Genomic DNA, 20,359 nt, shown 5'->3' on the forward strand with positions numbered 1-20,359 from the left:
TCTGGCTAAAAGCAAGTGGCTTGTCTAAGGTCACCTAATGAGTTTGAGGCAAAGATTAGATTTAACTGCAGAGTCTACAATGTAGACTTCTTCGGTCTGTAATGCTACTCCAGCTCTCATATCTGTGTGTACACACAGCCCTGCAATCCATCCGTTATGAGGAACTTGGGTTCAGATGTCTCCACAACCAGTTTCAGTTCAGCCTTGTACATTGTGGTCCCCATTGTCCCAGTCAATTGGACACTTACAGCAGCTTGCCCAAGACAGTACTCAGATGCATTGTCAAATGTGTTGGCAGGGGGAACCCTAGAGCTAACAGAACATGGATGTTGTAGGTCAGAGGGGCTGAGATGTACATAGGAGAAATACAAATCTGTGTTATATCTGCCTCTGGCTATAGCAGACATTTTTATGAGCATTCCAGCAACCATAATGATGCATATCTGTATGCAGTTCTCTCCCTCCCTTTCCTATTCTGCTGCTTTCTTTATCATGTATGGTGTCTGACTAAAAAGGAAGTATGAATTATGTACAGCTGTCACTCTTCCTCTGTCTGGAATGCATCCCACCATTGCCCCTCCTAGTTTCTCCAGCTCAGAAACAGGCTGAAGCAGTTCTCAACAAGCTCGAGTGGTTGACTTTGCAAGCAAACAGCGCTTGGACGTTCACCTGACATACCCTCTTATAGCCTCCAATGCCTCAAGCACCACCACAATCCAGCAACTGCCCACCAGCAGGCCTACATTTGAACCCCTGAATGCATGAAAAGGGAACTTTGGAATGTTGCACATGGGTGAAGAGAGGTACCCAAAAGTAAGAGGTAGGGGCCTCTCTGTCACTTGCCTACAGTTTACGACACCGTTGCAGGCCACCATCACAGAAAAAAAGCAAAGTTTTCTTCCCAAGTTAAAATTTGTAATATTCAGTAAATTGTATAATAACCTGTCCCAAGAGCTGCCAATGGAACCTCCACTCACAAAGGTTTTTGTTGCCATGGGGAAAGTGAGGTGAAGGTGTCACTTTTTGCTCAGGCTATTTCCAATGGAAAAAGAATTGGCACCAATGGGAGATTTTTTTTTCTTATTATAAAGAAGTCGAAGGGATTCCCATGTTAAGTCTCTTGCAGTGAAAACAATCAAATAATCTTGAGGCACCTTAAAGATGAGTAACATTTATAATGGCTTTCGTAGACTTAAACTTGCATCTTCAGATGCATTTAATGAAGTGGCCTTGGGTCAGTGGAAGCCTCTGCCACAACCACAAGACTCTTTGATTGTTTTTCATTGGGCATGGAATGCTGTTGGACGGGGCTGGGGGACAGGATGGGAAAGCCTGTGGGTGGGGAATTAAGTCAAGTATTTCAAAGAGCATGGCTGGTTGCCTAGAACACTGAAGGAGGAGCACTCCATACTGCAACATTTTGTTCCAGGTCCAAAACATTTTCCGGCCATTTAATGGTGCCCACTAAATCCTTGTGGAATGCCTCAAGGAAAGAAACAAAGAGTTGGAAATACATTGTTTTGTTACACTGAAAAGAGGGAGGAAAATGAGATCACATGAAAATGAAATGCAATATATACAGACTGTGAGAACTGCATTAAAATTTTAAATCAGTCATAGGCAAACTCGGCTCTCCAGGACCAGTGGTCAGGGATGATGGGAATTATAGTCTCAAAAGGGCCAAATTTGCCTATACCTGTTTTAAATGAATCTAAAATAACAACAGTGACAATTCAACAAGTAGTGTTAATGATATACAAACATGCTAGCATTGGTAAGTCAATTATCCACCTACATGTGTTAAGACTACATTCAGGCACAGATGATAGAAATGAATTTCTGGATGTTATGCACACCAAATTGGTTATATTTCTCAGTTTAAAAAACCCAGAAGTTTGGCTATGTGTTCATTCTGCAGAGCTTCCAAACATTTTAAAAAACCCAATAATAAAGCAAAAGCTTCATATAAAAGGGCATGGCTTTGATGTGAAAAAAATGAGCTGTTTGCCACTTATTATCTGGGTTTTTTAAAAAATTGACTAGAGGTGTGCTTTTGTACAGGCATTGCAAGGCAAGGGAGCGTTCAGTCTATAAAGGCTAAGGGAAGACGGCAACAAAGCCAATCAGCCCAAGAAGCAGACACTTGAAAAAAGAAGTAGCAGAATAATGATCGCTATGACCAGGGCGAGGCCCTGCTGTTGCAGGAGGAGAGGCGGCAGCACGCACATGAGACAGCACACAATGAAAAGAGTCACAGCAGGAGGGACGATCATAATCTGTCCTAAAAGCAATTTTTAAAAAGGGACTGCCAATTTTATTTTGCCATTGCAAAGATCTGAAGATTGCTGAGGAAAGACTTGTGTGGTAAAAATGTAAGTGCCTATTATTAACTTTTTTATATTCCACGTCTCTAAAATTGTGCTAGATTACGAAGCAACCAGAGGCATATGTGCTGAAGAAGAAAAACGCCACCATGAATAACAAGGTGCCATATTTGAACAAAGGGAGAAGGCCAGGAGAGTTCACTTCCCTTTGTCCAATAGGAGCCCCCTAGGGTAGCTTTTTGCCAACCTGGTGTCCTCCGTATGATGCTGGGACCACAACTCCCATCAGCTGCAGCCGGCACAGCTGGGAGTTGGAGTCTGACAAAATCTGGAGGGCGCCAGATTGGCACAGGCTGCCCTAGGATGAGGCACGTTTTGGCCATTGTTATTCAGTAGCTTCTTGCCTGTAAAATTTGATAGGCATGGCTGGGAGAGCTGGCAGGATGTTCCAGCTCTGATTACAGTCATGCCTCTTCTACTGCACCTCTCATCATCTCCCCTGCAGCAGCTTCTACCCCACTTTGCTCAGCCCCTTCTCCTGTCTCTATCACTGTTGCCACCACCGCCAGGCTTCAAGGTTTCTACAGATGCATACAACATCTGCTCTCACTTCCCTAGGGCAGGCACACCATGGTTAGACTGTGCTTCTCCCTAAATAGATTGGATCAGCTCTAGAGAGTGCCAATGCCACCTTCTACCTGAAGGAGGGGAAGAGATGGGAAAGAGCAGAGGAGGGGAGGGGAGAGAAACCGCCCCCAGTTACCCCTCATCTTCTGCACCAGAGTCAGGGCACCTCAACTCCATCACTAATGAGAGGAGGGAAGAGGATGTTTTGCAGGACTTCGACTTTCCATTCTGGGTATGGTAAAATTTGCAATAGCTCATTCAGACCTGTAGGATCGGTGTAACTGTGGGCACATATGCACTCAAGTTACGAAGATCCTATAGATCTGGATGAGACACTGCAAATTTCACCATACCCAGACTGGATGTCTAAGATCACTTCAGTTTATTGTGTCCACAAGAAATGCATATGCACCCTGCACCTTGTTTTAAGGTACTTCTGTTTGATGCTGTTGCTTCTCAAACCGGCTCCACACTGATTGGGGTCCTTAAGCTGTCCCTAATTTGTCTCTAGCCAAGGTGTGAGCACCTTTTAATGTGAACACACCCTTACAGCACAAGTTTAACCAGGTTTACTCAGAAGGAAGTCCCCATGATTTGAATGGGATTCACCTGGAGGTATGTACGCTCTGAATGGCGGCTTTCCTTCTCTTAGATATAAGACCACATCATACGGTAAAGTACCGGTATGTGTGTCATTCAAGCTGTGAAAAGCAAGTTTTCAGAAGCCTCAGCACAATATTCCAACCACTACGAAGTTACATTGTTGACCTAAATTAACTCCCCACCACACAAAATAAAGCTGCTCCTATTGGATTTCTGCCTGTTCTGTAGCTCTTAAAGACACACCACGCTGTCAGGTTCAGGGCAGTGACTAAAAGCACATGATGAAGAAGCCTTGTCTGGATGCAGGAACCAGTGTCTGCCACCTTGAATATCTATTTTAGGTCCAACAGAATCCTAACAAAGGGAGGGTGAAATGGAGGACTTTAGCAGTATAATTCCCCAAACTCAAAATCGAAGTATTTCATGCCTTCATTGAATTAACAAGGTTTCAAACCTGTTTAGGATCAATGGTTTGCACTGAGACATGTAGGATTATGGGAATACAGGCAGGAACTGGGATCTCCTTTCAGGTAGGCCCATCCTTCTCCTGTCAGCCCAAAGGACAGCATTGCATAGGACAGGACAGACATACCAGTGCAGGGTGTGGGACTAGACTCCACAATTAGAACTAGAGTGACAGATCAAAGGGTGGGTGCAGTCATCAAGAAAGCGAGCTCCAGGTGTGTCCAAGAGCTTCCAACCCTCTGGTGTTCTATCATTAATCTCAGTGTAGTTCAAAGGCTATATGGTAACACCATCCAGTGTTGTGGATCTGCCACTATTCAGCAATCTCATATTGCAGAGATAGTAATCTCTGAGTATTGCAGAGATAGTTAAGCAGGTTAGCTGCTAACTGCGCCTTTGATTCCAGGAACTGTTCTTGTTCCCATTTCACGGGATGTCAAACAATGACAAGACTGAAACTAGCTCATGAGGGAGAAACCATTGAGACCAGCACCAAATGTAACCCAAGGTCTTAACTGAACACTTCTATCCCGCTCTTCACTGCAGCATGGCCAAGGTTGGAGAACAGTAAACGGTGCCTTTGACTTTACATTTGGGATCCACCATCACACCCTGATAATGCAGGGGTGGCTAACCTGTGACCCTCCAGGCATTACTGGACTCTAACCCCATCAGCATGGCCAATGGTCAGGGGTGATGGGAGCTGTAGTCCAGCAACACCTGGAAGGCCACGGGTTCTCCAGGTGTATACAATGCACCTGTCTCTGCGTAGATGCACTATATACTGAGGAGTTAAATTATTACTATTGGTGCACATGGTTCTACTCTGCACAATTTAATCCTCACAACATCCCTACGAGTTAGATTAGGCTAAGAGACAGCAATTGGCCTTAAGCCGCCCAGCGAGCTTTATGACTGAGTGGAGGTTTAAACTCTGGCCTCCCAGTTGCATTTAGCTGCATTTTGACATGGGTAATGAACTGATAATTATTTCCAACTGGTAAAATACACCGAGTCCATTGAGGCAGAATCACAAGAAACGTAAGGAAGAAAATCCCAAACTAGTCTCAGGTTCTTGTGAGAAACTTTCTACCTCTATTGTTTAGCCAGCACCTGAAAGAGGAAACAGTCTGACTCTGCAAGCAAAGGAAACTTTGTACCGTACTGGAACCCTGCCCTGGTGTTTGTGGCAGGGCGTTTACATGAATGGAATACGTCAACCTGATAGGGGGTCATAAATTACAAGCGACCTCTCCTAATCTCTGAATTGCAATCTAGGTCTCCAAATGCAGAGGTGAAAAATAAGCAGTGGGAGCAGCACTAAAATATGTCCAACTTCCATGTAAAGAGACCCACTTGGTTCCTTCCAAAACACTTTTGTGGGTGTGGCAGAGGAGAGCCTAGTAATTAAATGCAGCATAATTGTCACTGGTGCCATCAAGGAAACTGGAAGGATTTCAAGACCATAATTCTACTGAAGAGAGGTGACATCTTCCCATCTCCAACAGAGGCCTTCTGTTAGCTACTCGACTAGCAGGCATTACAGCAGCGCAAGCATCTTTAGTTCAGTGGTACTGTGGGTGGTGAAAACTGCATCAGATGAATTTTTGCCTGTCACACAGCTGTTGTAGGTGCAGCACCTTTCTCAGGATGACTCAGGAAATGCAGAGTGTGAACCCTGCTGTTGAAAGATGCTTGCTCCATCTCTCCTCTAGCTCAATATGGGGAAATGGATAGTTATCAGTAGAGCATGGAAAGCTCAAGTTTAAATCCATATCCTGCTCAGCCATCAAGCTCACTGGGGCTGCCAGTGAGCTACTCCTATGCACCTGGGTGTAAATCCCACCACACTGAGGACTCATCCACAACTTCCCTTTGTCCCATAATAACTGAGTAGCTAGGACAGAGTGGCAAATAAAACCAACAGTGTTAACATTTAAGCACTGCTTCCTCAACATAGTGCTAGGTTTTGATTGGGGCTCAGGAACCAGTGGCTCCCTAGACGCTGCTGGACTCCAGCTGCTATCATTCCTGATCACTGGTCATGCTGACTGGGGCAGATGGGAGTTGGGAGTCTACTGGGCCACAGATTCCCTAGCCCTGCTGTACATAAAATGTGTGGATGGGAGAACTAAAGAAGGTGCACCTACTATTGTCCCTGACAGTATTATGCCCTATGGGGCAGCTTGGGAGAGGTGAGGGTGTTTTATTCCCTCAGGTTAAGCCAATTATTTAAGTGAGACAATTGTCCACAGAACCAGGGTTGCTTCCCTGTGTGGTGCAGTGGTTAGAGTGTTGGACGAGGACCTGGGAGGCCAGAGTTCAAATCCCCACTCAGCCACGAAGCTCACTGTGTAACCATAGGCCAGTCACTATCTCTCAGCCTAACCTACCCCACAGGGTTATTGCGAGGTAAATTGGGGAAGATGAGAACCACACCACCCACCTTGAGATCCTTGGCTGGAATATAAATGTAAAATAAACAACATAAAAGCTGCGAAGTAGTAGTCCAGACTAGGTTGGTAAGGCTAGCATAATGTTACCATAGGTATAGTGGCTCCAGGAAGAATGATTGTTTTGCAGACAGCAGCAGGAGGCAAAGAACTAGTAGAAATTACTTACATAGTAAACAGCTGGAGAAACTGAGAGCAGTTTAAGCGCAAGGTATGGGGGATATTTGACTGAATCTCATGTTTGATTAAATCTATGGAGCAAGGCAAATTGCTGGAGAGGAGAATTCGTCTGCTATCTCACTTAGTCATTCTCAGTTCTGACTAACCTTTGTCTGGCCTGCGTATCTTGAGTGTGACCCAGACTAAACCTTTGAGAAGGTCCACGCCACCTTCCCAGAGAGGACGCTGTCTTGGTAACACAGCCCTATTATTATCATAAAAACTATTGGCGACAGTTTCTCCTTCTGTCTACGATAGTTAGCATATAAACCTACGGCACTGGCTGGCTGACTAAGCCCGCAACCACCCCAACAAGGGCATATTCCTGGTTGAAACATCTGAATCAACAACACAGCTGGGCTAACTCCTCCACTGCACTTTTTTGCCTGGAGCCATTTTATCACACGGTTTGATTAATGCAGCTGCACCCCCAAGAGTTAGAAGAGTTCGCACAACAAACAGGAGAGAGGGTTAGGAGTGGTGAGCTTTGATCTGGGAGGCCCTGAAGTTCCCATCTCACCTCACCCTTGAACTCCCCAGGGGTGGCTTCCACCAAGCAACTGTTTTCTCAGAGTAGCAACGCTGACTTACCTCGCCAGAACACTGCAACAATTTCCTAGATAATGGGTGGCATCCAACTAACTTTTACTCACAGCAGACCTACTGGAATCAGTGAGCCTGAGTCACGTGCATTCATTTCTGTGGGTCTACTCTGAGTCAAACGTAGTTCAATACCGACCCTTCCCAATTCCCACACAATCGACCCAAAGGTTTCTCTCTACCACCTGACGCCCCTCTGCAGCGAACAACCTGTGCCCAGTTTCATTTCTCCCCTCGCCTACCTTTCAGCTCCGCGTAGTCCAGCATTGCTCCGTTGGTCCTGGGGGTCGAGTGGCTCTTCTGCAGCATCCTCATGCGGACCTGCTCCTGCACCCGGGCGCTCTTGAACCCCTCGGCGGCGTCGGGGGCCTCGCTCTTCCTGTCCAGCTGCTTGTCCGAGGGCAGCGCCAAGGAGCACACGCCATCCTCCGGCTGCAGAGCCGACAAGAAGAAGTTATTCTCCTGCATGCTGGCTGCTGGGCCAGGAGCGCACGTGAAAAACAGCCCGGCTCTTCCTCCGGGTCAACCCGCCCCTTCCCCGCGCCTGCCAGGAACTCTGTGTGGGCTGAGGGGAAGTTCCTCGCGAGGGCTTGGAGCAGCCCTTCCGCTCCTCCTGCGCCCTCTTCTCTGCGCCCAAATGGCGCGTTGACGCGCCAGGTAAGTTGCGCGCTTATTCACAGGTGAGTCTGTCGGGCCCTCCCTCTGACTTCCTTAGTTAGTCTACAAAAAAAAAGTTCCTTCATTCAGGGAGCGCGCCCACACATACACCCGCCTCCTCCTCCACGCCATCCCCGGTCTTCTTGCAAGCGTCGTTTGGTTTCCTGGGACTTTCCTTTCCTTCTCTGCGCTGGTGGTGACACACCTACGTGATTCCACCCCTCTCTCTCCCTAGCAACTGAGATCAGCCGGGAGGCAGAGCAGCAGGTCGGCCGCTTCCACCTTAAGCAGGTGAGGCGTTGGGCAAAGTGGTGCCTTTAAGGTGGAATTCCAAAGATGCACGAACTGTCCTGGCCTTGGCCCTGCCCTGCCCCACACCTCGCCCTCAGCTGTGTAAACTGGCAAAAGCGGTTATGGGTGCGGTGCCTCCAGGGTTCTTGAAGGGTGGGCGTTTGTGTGCCTAGAGATAGAGGGCTGTAGGCCGTGGTGCCATCCCACTCTCCTCTCCTTTTGTTACACCTTCTCCATTCCGCGAAACAGAGCTCCCCCGGTTCTGGCAGAGCCCCGTGTCAACAAAAGTGCAGCAAAACAAGGAGCGAACAGGCCTCGGCCGAACCCAGCTTTGTTCCCTCCCAGCTTGTGAAGTAACTTAACAGCCTGTACATTCCAAACACTGAACTGCTGCCTTGGGAGCTGAGCGGGAGAAGGGATAGAGGCAGGCCAAAGTCCAGGAGCTCAATCCAGGCTCCTCCTCCTGCTGCTCACCCAGAGTCCCAGGAGGCACCTCTAGAGCATTCAGAGTGTGAGGCTCAGCTACACAGGCACATTCTGTGCCATGGCTGCAGCCAGGGAGAGACAGTGGGTGAGCAAGTCATGCCAGCTGTGGCCTTTCCTCCCCTGTCATTTTCTTCACCAGAGTATATAGGCCTTATATACAGTCAGACCACTGGTCCATCTAGCTCAGTATTGTCTACACTAACTGGCAGCAGCTCTCCAGGGTTTTGGGCAAGTCTTCCCAGTCCTACCTGGAGATCAAAAGTAGGACTTTCTTTGTAAAGGCAGATGCTGTACCACTGAGCTTCGACTCTTCTCCAAGTATCTCCTGGATGTTACAAGCAACAGACATTGCTGACTAGCCGAGGTGGTGGCTGGGCTGGAAGGAATGTGGCAGGGGTTCCCCATTCACTACTCGGGGTCATAGATCACTGCTGAATCATATAGTTCCAGGGCTGCTCGCCCTACTATTAGGCAGGGTGTTGCACCTGCTTCAGGCAGCTAATTTAAGGTGTCGTCAAATGGCAGCAAATAGCCAGTTCCTTAAATTATTACTATTATAATATTTTTACTCTCAGGGAGAGGCATTTGGTGATTTTATGTCTCAGGTGCAAAAACAATGTAGTCAGCTTTGGATGCTGTGCGCCTTTGCGGGAAGACACCATTTGCTGCAAAATACATTTGGACTAGCCTTGTAGACTGCAATACTAATGAAGGGGGAAGAGCCATTTCCTTGCTTCTTAGGAGGGTATACAGCACTTGCTCAGTGTTGGAAGACTCTGGGGTGAAGCAAGTGTAGAGAGAAGCAACGCCATTGTGGCAGAAATGGTGTTCTACACTGGGCAGAATCCTAAAACTGCACACACACTGCTCTCATCACCGTTCCACTGTGGGCTTGCCATCTGCCAAATCCCAGTATGTCCTTCATACAGATCCATGTACTCTTCCATAACCACCCCATAATGGGTTCTTGATTCCTGTTCTTCCCACCATTAGGTTGCTACTTCTTGCCCTACAACTCCAAGCCCACTAGACTCTTTCTTTATCCCTCTACTACTGTTGGTGGGATTCTTTTTCTGTTACTGGAGCTGTTCGCCCTGTCTACCACCTGTATAGCATTATGTCTGTTCCCTTCTACTTTAACAGGATAGCAAGTTAAATAGATGCAGACTGTGACCGTGCTCACAAGGGAAAGTCTTGTCCATTCCTCAAAACTGTTGAACCCTTAAGAAAAAAGATGCCCAACTCTTTAAAAAAAGAATGCTCTATAGACCTTAGCAGTACACAGAATATACCATGTGAGAGCAAATGGGCCTAAGTATAGCCCATACATTTACTCTCTGTATATGCCAATCAGTCAAGGTAACTGGTCATTGCTAGCATCAGCACTTCCATAGGCTTGGTAGACTTGAAAAAGACACTCAGCTTATTATTACAGCCTTTTAATGGGCTAGATCAGGCTTAGGCAAACTTGGCCCTCCAGATGTTTTGGGACTACAATTTCCATCATCCCTGACCACTTGTCCTGTTAGCTATGGATCATGGGAATTGTAGTCCCAAAACATCTGGAGGGCCAAGTTTGCCTATGCTTGGGCTAGATGCACCAGGAACTAAAGAGACTGCCTTTATTCTGCATATGAATGACAGCAAGTGCAGTGAGACATTCGGACATGAGGATGGCCCAAATGCTAACAATACGATCTGACTACTAGTTAATAGAAACAAACCATTCACTCTCCTCTTGCACAGTCCTCAGCTGGCTTATTTATCTCTCAGGGAAGCAGCATATTCCTCTTGTAAGTACGCCTGCCTTGAGGCTTGCAGGGGACAATAATCAAGACACACAGCGTTCCATATGATGGTTTTCCCTTGGGTGGTCTCTCACCAAATAATAATTAACTAGCGTTTGTGAAGCTCTGTCAGATGTCCAGATGAAAGACTCTCTGGACGTGTGTAGCGTTAATCATTGTAATAGCCCAGCCCAGCCCAGCTTAGCTTTTAAAATTCTGCACAGCCCAGCATAGGCGATGCTGAGTTTCCAGCTAATAAATGCTCTGTGACTAAAGTATGAATAATCCTCTGAGTTAAAAAAGCACTCCCAAATTAAGGAGACCTCATTAAGAAGAAGTGTCCCTCTCTTAACTAGTGGGAAACTGAGGCACGCAATGTGGAGCAATTCATCAGTCGGAAGCGGAGCAAGGATTAATACTCAGCAGTTCCCAGGACTGTGATAAAGGCTAATTGGGCATTTCCCTTCTTAAGCACTTTCATGAGAACATTAATTGCCACTGATATCCCCGTTGATGTTCAGCAGCAACAATGCCCCAGGTAGAGGAATCTGGGGGAGGGGCAGGAGTGTGTATTTTTATTATTTCTTATGATGTTGGGCCAAGAAGATTATTCATGCTAGAAGTTCAAAATTCCTGGCAGGTGTCAGATTTTTGGGGAACTAGTGATACAATGCTTTTTAACAGCCTGAGGGCTAACAGTGTACCTACCTCACTGACCTGGAGTAAGGGAATTCTATGAAGTAATTTGCTTTTGACCAGTCACCAAATATTGACATGGGGAGAAGTTGTTTCTCATAGAAGGTCATCCTACGGGGACCACTGCATGAGCATCCCTGAGTGGGCAACCTGTGGCCCTCCAAATACTGCTGAACTACAATTCCCATCATCCCTGACCACTGACTGACACTGATGGGAGTTGGACTCCAGTAACATCTGAAGGGCCGCAGGTTGCTTACCCTTGCATATATCAAGGCTTAATCTCAAAGTATAAATTTCATCTGTGACTCATGTCAGGCTGTTTCCAAACAAAACCCAATTGTGGTGTCGTCATGTCCCGATTCAGGGTACCTTACAAATCCAAGCTACACACAGATTGTGATGATCCTTGTGATGGTTTCCCCCGATCAATTGGTGGACCAGGGCCTCACTGGATCAGTGGAGGCATCACAGTCCAACTTGTATTGGGCCACCTTTGTCCACACTTCTGACTTAACACTGTAGCACTGAACAAGCCACCAGGGAAGGTGCCTTGAGGACATTTCCCCAACACCTTCTGGGGAGACAGAGCAGAACGGGCCCAACCTGAAGCAGTGAATTTTAGTAAAGTGGCAGAAAATCCTTCTGCCATCCATATTGTGGCCTTTGCTCTTTTCCTTTGCTGATGAAATCTCCAAGATAGCATCAGGAAGCAGGAGGTGTGGGGAGGGGGTCAAGGGGGGGTCATCTGGATAGAGATGGGCCTGGACTTATCCTTCCTATGTCAGCTGGCTGCAAGACTAAAGATACTTCTGGATGTGATTTGGGGCACAAAGGAAATACAATGATGGCATTGTCTCTCTATCTAGCTATCTAGCTATCTCTCCCCACTTCCCATTGTGTGAATACTTCAGTATGAACTTTCCTTTATGTACTGATGCTCTTGACATTAGAGAATGTGAGTCTGCCAGCCTTTAAATGAAGTATAAAGCCAGACAGCCTTCCTCAACTTGGTGCCCTCTCCATATATTACTGGACTACAACTCCCATCTACCCCAATCAGGGATAATGGGAGCTGTAGTCCAACACTTCTGAAGGGCACCAAGCTGGCGAAGGTTGAAACAAAGAATCTTGTGGCAGCTTAAAGACTAACACTATGGCATAAGCTTTCAAGGAGTTAGTCTACTTTACCAGACACATGAATTAAGACAATGTCTGTGCAAGGCCATTTTGTGTAATCTATCACTGAAAATAACATGAGGAGGTGCTGTTGTTTTTCTGTAATCTATTGCTGCCATTCCTCTTCCTGTTTGTAATGCCAAACCAGAATTCCTGGAAAATGTAACTCAGCCGAACTAATTAGAGTCTGTACTAATTAGTGTGAGGGCATAGTAGTATAGGCACTAATTTGGTTTGTGCCACTGGCACTGATCCTGCTAGTCCATTTGGGTTAGCAACAATCAGCACAGGGATCACCATCAGTCCTGGAATCATTGCACCTGAAACTCATGAAACTCTTGATCTGAGAGTGCCCTTAGAAAGCGAAAGACATCTTTCTCACAATTAATCTGCACAAGTGCTTCACAATGTGCATCTTCCTGGTTATTGCTCTACCCCACCCATCACTCATATACTGATTTGGTCTAGCCCGTCTATCTACCTCACTAATTTCTTCTGGAAAATGTAATTTCTGACTTTGTGTGCTACCATGGCTGTTGAATAGTTTCGTCACAAGTTCTCTCCCCCCTCTCAATTTTTTATATTTTGCACAGCAAAGCAAAAATCTGTTTTCTCGGAAGCTTCACATGTTGTATTGCACAACACAGCATTATTTTAGAAAATCCTGCAATCTCAAGAGTCACCCAAAGTAAAACTGTCATGAGAACTGGCCCTTTCACAGAGAAGGTGCTCCATCCCTACCCTAATAATCCCTTATCAGACTTTGGTATCAGACACAGAGACTGCATGACCGTTAACCCCATGCACAAGGGAGGCCACTGATATTTTACATATCTCTACAATAGGAGAAGTTCTCATATAATTGGCCTTATTGTTGCCAATAAAGTTATTTACTACCAGAACAAATGCCTTCCACGCTTCCAGTTCCACTTCGTTCATTGAGTTTCTGAACTCTGGATCTCTGATGAGCTGACGGATCTGAGGACCGTCAAAGATGCCAGCTTTCAACTTTTCCATGGTCAATCCTGGAAAAGCCTGGCACAAGTAAGTGAAGCAGTCACCATCCTTGTCCAGAGCCTTGGTGAACTGCTTGATTAAGCTGGGCTTGATGTGCTGCAGTGGGAAGAGAATTCTGTCTCTGTCCACCAGAGGGTTGTTGATGACGTTCCTTTCTTTGCAAGGCACCAATTCCTCCCGCACAGACCAGTCCTTCTTCATGTAATGCTGAGCACGGTCCCTACTATCCCACATGAACAGAAAACATGGGTACTTGGTGAAGCCAGACTGTTGTCCCAACAAAAAGTTCACCTTCTTCAGGTCAACACAAATAAACCACTTATGCTGATCATAACCAATTTTCTCCAGCACATACTTCACCGCTTCATAGTTCTCCTTCAGTGTACTCGAGTGAGCCAGGGATATAGAGGCAAACTGGTTGCCATTGTGTAGCAGAACACATTTCAGTGATCGCTTGCTGCTGTCAATGAACAGTCTCCAATCTTTGGGTTCATACTGTGGCACTTCAAGCTTGAGCAGAAGCTGCGCAATATCTGCACAGTACACCAAGTCCTTCTCTTCCGAGAAAAAACGGAGGTACTCTTGATGCCTGTTGCGGAAGAAGCTGATGCGAGCACTGTCAGAGAGGAGGTTTTTTTCCTTCAATCTGGATGCCAACAGTTTGGCAGAGTCCTTTGACAAGCTGAGGTCGCGAACTAGATCATTCAACTCCTTTTGGGAAAATGGATGTGGAGCATCATTTTCAAGAACCACTTCTTCTTCTTCATGTCCTTCAACACTGGAGGCATCTTCGTCACTAATGTCAGGAAGTTCTCCGAAGATAGGCACTGAAATTTCATCACAATGAGCTACAGGATGACGTGCTGATTGAAGATCAGGATACTTTGTGGGGTGGCTGCCCCATTAGCTTAGTTTTGATCCCCCAAATTTATGCTTTGCCGCACCAATTTATGGAAGATTTCGAGGTTTTATGACTTCAAACTGATCCCTTTTCGACATAATCACCCAGAACTATCGGACCTGAATACTTCTTGTCATTAAAATAATCATTTCCAATCAAAACAATTATTCGACATGGCATTTTACCCCCACCAACTTCTTCTAAAATGCTCCACACAAGCGTACATGTGAACAAAAACGTAAAAAAAGACATGTGGCCATAGCTCAAAAACTTGACCTGATTGAGTAAAACCAATGTGATTTTTGGATTCAGCGCATCAGATTCGTCCTAAATCAACTGAAAAAATGCAGACAACAAATTTGTTGTTGACCAGTCAATTGCACTATGCTAGTTTATGCCTGCAAGGAACCATTTTCACTTTGACTTTTCTGCCAAAAACCTTTTCTGCACATCTGCTATGGAATCTTGTGTGTTCCGGAGCAGAAATCCAGAGCATCAGGCCTAGCAGCCAAATGTCGCCCTCCAGCCCATCTCACCCTTCAGCCACACCCACTCTCCAGCCATATCCCTTCTCCCTAGGTCACAGCTCTCACCAGCCTTGCTTAATACCCTCCTTGAGTGTTTCTGCCTGGCTGGAATGTCTCCTTGATCTCTGGGCACTTTCAGGCTGTCATTAATTTCAGGCAGCATTCAATCACGTTTCAACAAATTCAGCTTGCACAATTAAAGTGAATTAGAGCTCTTGCGCAACAAACTTACCTTCCCCCCACAACAAAACCCAGACATTTTGCAATAAGGAAAACTGACCTCCCTGCATACTTCCTGCAAACTAATTAGGATGAATGTTCAATACACAGGTCATCTGAATGTGACTTGTGATAATTACTGTTGGATGGAGGAGTGTGTGTGTATGTGTGTGGAAGCTAGCCTACTGTAGAAATTTCATCTCTGCTGCCCAGTATGTTGATGATGGATTTGCACAAGCTGTTGTCATGAAGGATTCCATATTTTTATATACATGGGGCTCCTCAAAATGCACTAAGGGTTGATTTCTGCTTTTCAGTGGGATGGCCCAGAAATGACCTCTTTCAATATGTCCATGCACAGATAGCATCAAACATACCATACAACGCTGACATCTGTCTAGCAAAGGTACATGCAAAATAAATCAACCTGTATCTTGCTCTTAGCTGATGAAAGAGAACTGCAGGGCAGCCCCAGACAACTGGTTAAACTGGAGACATTGAGACAAGCAGCCAGACCCTCCACATAAAAGTGCCCATGCCACCATAAGTCAATGGCTACTTCTTGAAACCCACCTGCCAGCTTTTCCAGCTGCTGTGGTTTAAGTTCCCTCTCGACTCAAATTTCTCTCCCACAGTCAGTCACAAAAGCATTGAAATCTACCCTTGCACAGCAATCAATAAACTTTTGTCCCCACCTAAGGACCAAATCAGCCTTGTCATGAAAGGGAAAGAGAAGGAGGGAAAGCGTGAGAGCTGCTTCCAATGAAAAGCTGTGAAACATCAGCAACAGAGAAGGCTTAATGCATAAGTGCCAAAAAATAAAAATAAAAATTACCAGGAGGTAACTGAAGCTGCAGGTGGAAGACGTTTTGAACAAATATTATGCATGTTGAGGACTGGTTGTTAAATGTTTTTATAGCACTTACAACATATAAAGTAAGTTTTAGCTAGATCGTGTTCACAAGGAATCAGGAAAGTAGGTAATGAATGAGATGCTTCGACTGTGTACACATTACCGGCTTAAAATGCATCTGGGTATAAAAGATCCTTTCCTAAAAACCCAGAAGCTTTTCAAAAAACAAGTGAGTCTGTTGATGTATGCGACCACAGCTGCGCGGATTTTACTTGCACAAAAGTTGAGAACAGACGTAGTTCCAACAAAAGAGGAGTGGCATCATAAACTGCTGGAATACGTGGAACTAGTGGGTATGACTAATAGAATAAGAAACAGAGATGAAAAAGAACTTGAAGAGGATTGGATGCTATATATAGAATATATGAAAAATTATTATAATAAGACAACCTAGCAGGATGAGCATAATTTAGCAGCGTAAGATATAACATGAGATAAAGAGGAGAGAGGAAAATTTGGAAGAACAAAAAGATGAGATAGGTTGGGAACAGAGGAAACCAGGGAAGGAGTGGAAGGAGAGAACATAGATCAGGGACAGAGAACCTTTGACTGTGAAGAAACTGTTCAACTCAACTCTCATCACCATGCTGGCCAGGGCTGATGGGAGTTCAGCAGGATCTGGAAGGTCACAACTCCCATCAGCCCTGGCCAGAATGGTAAATGGTCAGGGATGATAGGTGTTGTAGTCCAGCAACATCTGCAGCTTGGGCTATAACATCAAAAATATGTGTATAGCTCCATGTAGTGCCGATGCATGTCCTTTTAAATATTCACATCATAATGATGGAGTGAGCTGTAAGGGCAGTCTACAGGGTCTGCACAATTATTTGCTACCTACAAAACCAGTAGCCGCATACTACCACTCACCCCCTACCTCAGTAATGCTGAATTTGAGGTGATGGGCCCATTCTCTGTGGCATACTAAGAGCTCCAACACTTGCTGGAAGACCAGTGCAACTCCAAAGGTTCATCCTCGCTCATTAAGTGCAGGATGATGTAACAGCTGAAGCAGGCGTGAGCCAACTGCTTTACTGCCCGAGGTATGATGTCTGTAGGATCAAGCTGCCTGGCAAGTTAATGTAGCCCTATCTCATCAACTATCTGATATGCAGCTGTAATAAGCAAGTCCTAATCTCTCAATCACGTGTGTAAATTAAAGGAATGGTGTCGACCCACCTCTGCAAACTGCTTTGAGACCTGCAGATGAAAGTTGCCAGATACAGGGAGAGAGTTATTAGTTTTGTTATTTCTCCCTATCTTGCTCTGTGCACTTTACTCCACCTCAGCTTCTAGCCTAACTCTGCTGTCTATTCCATTCATCCATCACTCTGATTATCACTGCTTCATTTCCTCATAAACAATGTACGCTGACTATCCAGCCACTTCAAATCCTTCCAGAGAAGAATTTTAATCAAACCTTCCTTACACATTGATTTCTTCTGTCATAAGCTCTTTGGAGCATGAATCTTAACGACCTTGCACAGTTAATCAAGTGCATACTGTGCTATCGACATCTACCCAATATGCCATTAAGAAGATGCTTTTGACTGAATATATCCTCGCGACTGGCTTAAGGCACGGATATGAGACAAAGGTGTACTGTTCTGAGACCCATGCTTCCCAGGGTTATATGACGGGGTCAAGCTGCAGGGACAGTGATAACTAGCAAAAAAACCCCAAAACAAATGTAAGTTGATTCAGTGATGATTGCCTGGGTTTTATAGGTAGCCTCCTGGAGGTGGAGGAACTGCAGCTACTGAGTTGTTTCCAGGGCTTACACCCATCAGGAAGTGAATGTAGATCTCTGTACTGAGTCCCAGGAGCACAGCATCTCCCCTTATTTCATGAATCGACACTCATGTCCAGAGAAATCAGGGGTGGAAAATGAGTTCTGCAAGTCCAAATAGTAGTTTAATTCCCGGTTGCCAGGTGAATGCAATATTGCTTATAATAAGCGGATCTCCTTTATGTTTTGTTCCAGAATATACCAGCTTTGCACATAATGCTTTCTTCACATTTCAGGAACTACTGCTTGTCCTCCCCGCCCCCGGATTTCTTTATGTGATCACCAGGCATCATCACAAGTAAGTTGTCCCTAGCAGCAAATCTTTTGCAGTTACTCCTGTATTTAGACTTGTGGAGGAAAATATAGACAACAACTTTATAAAACACTAGAACATGTCATGTAATCATATGCTCTTTACTTTGAAAAGTTCCTTCCATTTCTTAATTTCGCCTGAACAGATGATTTAGTAGATATTTGAAATGATATAGGCCTGCTTCGAACATTACTTTATAAGACACAGAAGATTTTTTATTCTTACCGCATTTTGTAGGGAAATATATATTGAGAGTCCCATGGACTGCAAGAAGATCAAACCTATCCATTCTTAAGGAAATCAGCCCTGAATACTCACTGGAAGGACAGATCCTGAAGCTGAGGCTCCAATACTTTGGCCACCTCATGAGAAGAGAAGACTCCCTGGAAAAGACCCTGTTGGGAAAGATGAGGGGCACAAGGAGAAGGGGACGACAGAGGACGAGATGGTTGGATACTGTTCTCGAAGCTACCAGCATTAGTTTTACCAAACTGTGGGAGGCAGTGGAAGACAGGAGTGCCTGGCATGCTCTGGTCCATGGGGTCATGAAGAGTCAGACACGACTAAATGACTAAACAACAATATATTGTGCATCCGTTTCCCAGAAAATTTGAATGTGGAACAAAACTCCAGCATCTCATTAGATTATGAATGACTTTGTCAGAGAGTAGATGTATGAGTAACCTTATGGGGCGTTTACCTGGATCTTCAGATACACTCAAGTCTTAAGGAATTAATCCCAAAAGAAGCTCTCATTTTTATTGCTTAGATCAGTTGTTCTCAAATGGTGCGGCGTGCTGGGAAGATTCAAGAACAATCAAAGAAACATTTAAATATTTCAATGTAGTACAGTTGAGTAGTGTAGCATAGAGTATCAATATAATATTTTTATGGATAGATATGTATATGGAACAGGGATTTTCAACTGTGACAAATGTGAAAGACCAGAAAAGAGAAAGGCTTTTTGGTGTTGATGAGGATAAGAGAGTTTGTCTGTCTCAAATTAGACCTAATATAAATGAGATTACCTGGCAAAAGTAAGCTCATACCTTTCACTGAGTTTGTATACATACTACATATATAAGAGGCTCTTTTATATTTTGGGAATGATTCATGTACTTATGTAGCTGCATTGTTTTATTCTTTTCGAATGTCTCATGATCATAATATAAAGTAGTTGTGTTTCTGTATAATAAATCAAGCACTGTTATGAGTTGTTTCTCTCTCCCCCCCCCCATGTATTTCTTATCAGTAACAACTTCAGTATGGTGCAAGCAAATTTTTATTCTGAAAGTTTGGCCCAGAGAGAAAAGTTTGAGAACCCCTGGGTTAGATGGTAGCAAATAAAACTGTCTTAACTGACCAGCAATTGTTGTTGTCATAGGTTACAAAACAAATGAAATAAGTAAAGCATTTATTTATTTATTTATTTCTCCATTGCTATCATGGAGCCACTCAGAAATGTTGATAATGAGGGAATAAAGGAGGCAGGAAGGATAGCCCTATGATCAAATGCCTTCCTCTGCAGGATAGAAAACCTCACACAGGAACTTACATGCCTCTGTTCAAATTGTCCAGAGCTCCTTGTCTTTTAATTTTTATATAATTGTTTCCCAGTGCAGTTGACAGCCCTTTCCCCCATACATATATGTTTACTCCACAAAAATCCTTGGACAAAAATGTGCTTTTATTCTTCAGATTAATCCCTAAATAAATGCCAACAGCTGCACGCATCCTTGAGCAGGTGGTTAATCCTCAAGGAAAATAATTGACAAGGCTGCCTCTGGGATATCCCAGAGCTCCTCTACTGAAACACTTCTTGAAATCCTTAACTAAGAACCACCATTCTGGTTTGCTTCTTTTTTGAGGTCTACCATATTTTCTCATACGAGGGCAGCCATTTTGAAGTCATTGCATAACTTACAAATTAAAAGTCATCTTCTTCTGGCACATAGAAATATTGTTATGAGTTTTGCGGGGAGGAAGTAGGCTGTATGTAAGATTCTTCTAGTGTTAAAATATGAGTCAGGCTAGCTTTCTGTGTTGAGGTGATAGCCTGGGCGATGGGCCATTAAGGGAAACAAATGAAAGGGGCTCTGTGTGAGACGGCACATGGGTGGTGCCCTCAACTCAGCGATAGTTAGAAGGACAAAGCCAGAAGGGTCAGCAGTAGGTTGGGCCAAGCCCATCACCCATTCTCCATACCTAGGCGAGTCACACAAACTCTTGTGTGTGAGAGAAGGATGAAAGGAATACAGTATGCCTTTTTTCAGGGAGAGATGGTGGAATAAAGCAG

General features: G+C 44.9%; 1 protein-coding gene and 1 long non-coding RNA gene across 5 annotated transcripts in view; one reads left to right on the top strand and one right to left on the bottom strand.

Moving 5' to 3' along the window:
• The window catches only part of PKP3 (plakophilin 3), a 67,455-nt gene that overhangs the window by 33,879 nt on the left and 13,217 nt on the right, over window positions 1-20,359 (bottom strand). The window contains exon 2 of one of the 2 annotated variants that reach the window (XM_079970234.1): window positions 7,534-7,723. The exons of the other annotated variant lie outside the window; for it this stretch is intronic. Within the exon in view, the coding sequence (XP_079826360.1) occupies window positions 7,534-7,723 (190 nt within the window). The remainder of the gene's footprint in view (window positions 1-7,533; window positions 7,724-20,359) is intronic. 2 annotated transcript variants of the gene reach the window in all.
• Window positions 7,755-20,359, top strand: part of LOC307212868 — a 71,562-nt gene continuing 58,957 nt past the window's right edge. For all 3 annotated transcript variants that reach the window (XR_013837250.1, XR_013837251.1, XR_013837252.1), the window contains exons 1-2: window positions 7,755-8,239; window positions 17,987-18,048. This is a non-coding gene — a long non-coding RNA (uncharacterized lncRNA). The remainder of the gene's footprint in view (window positions 8,240-17,986; window positions 18,049-20,359) is intronic.

This window comes from Podarcis cretensis (assembly GCF_951804945.1).
Source record: "Podarcis cretensis genome assembly, chromosome: 1".
Classification (NCBI taxonomy): domain Eukaryota; kingdom Metazoa; phylum Chordata; class Lepidosauria; order Squamata; family Lacertidae; genus Podarcis; species Podarcis cretensis.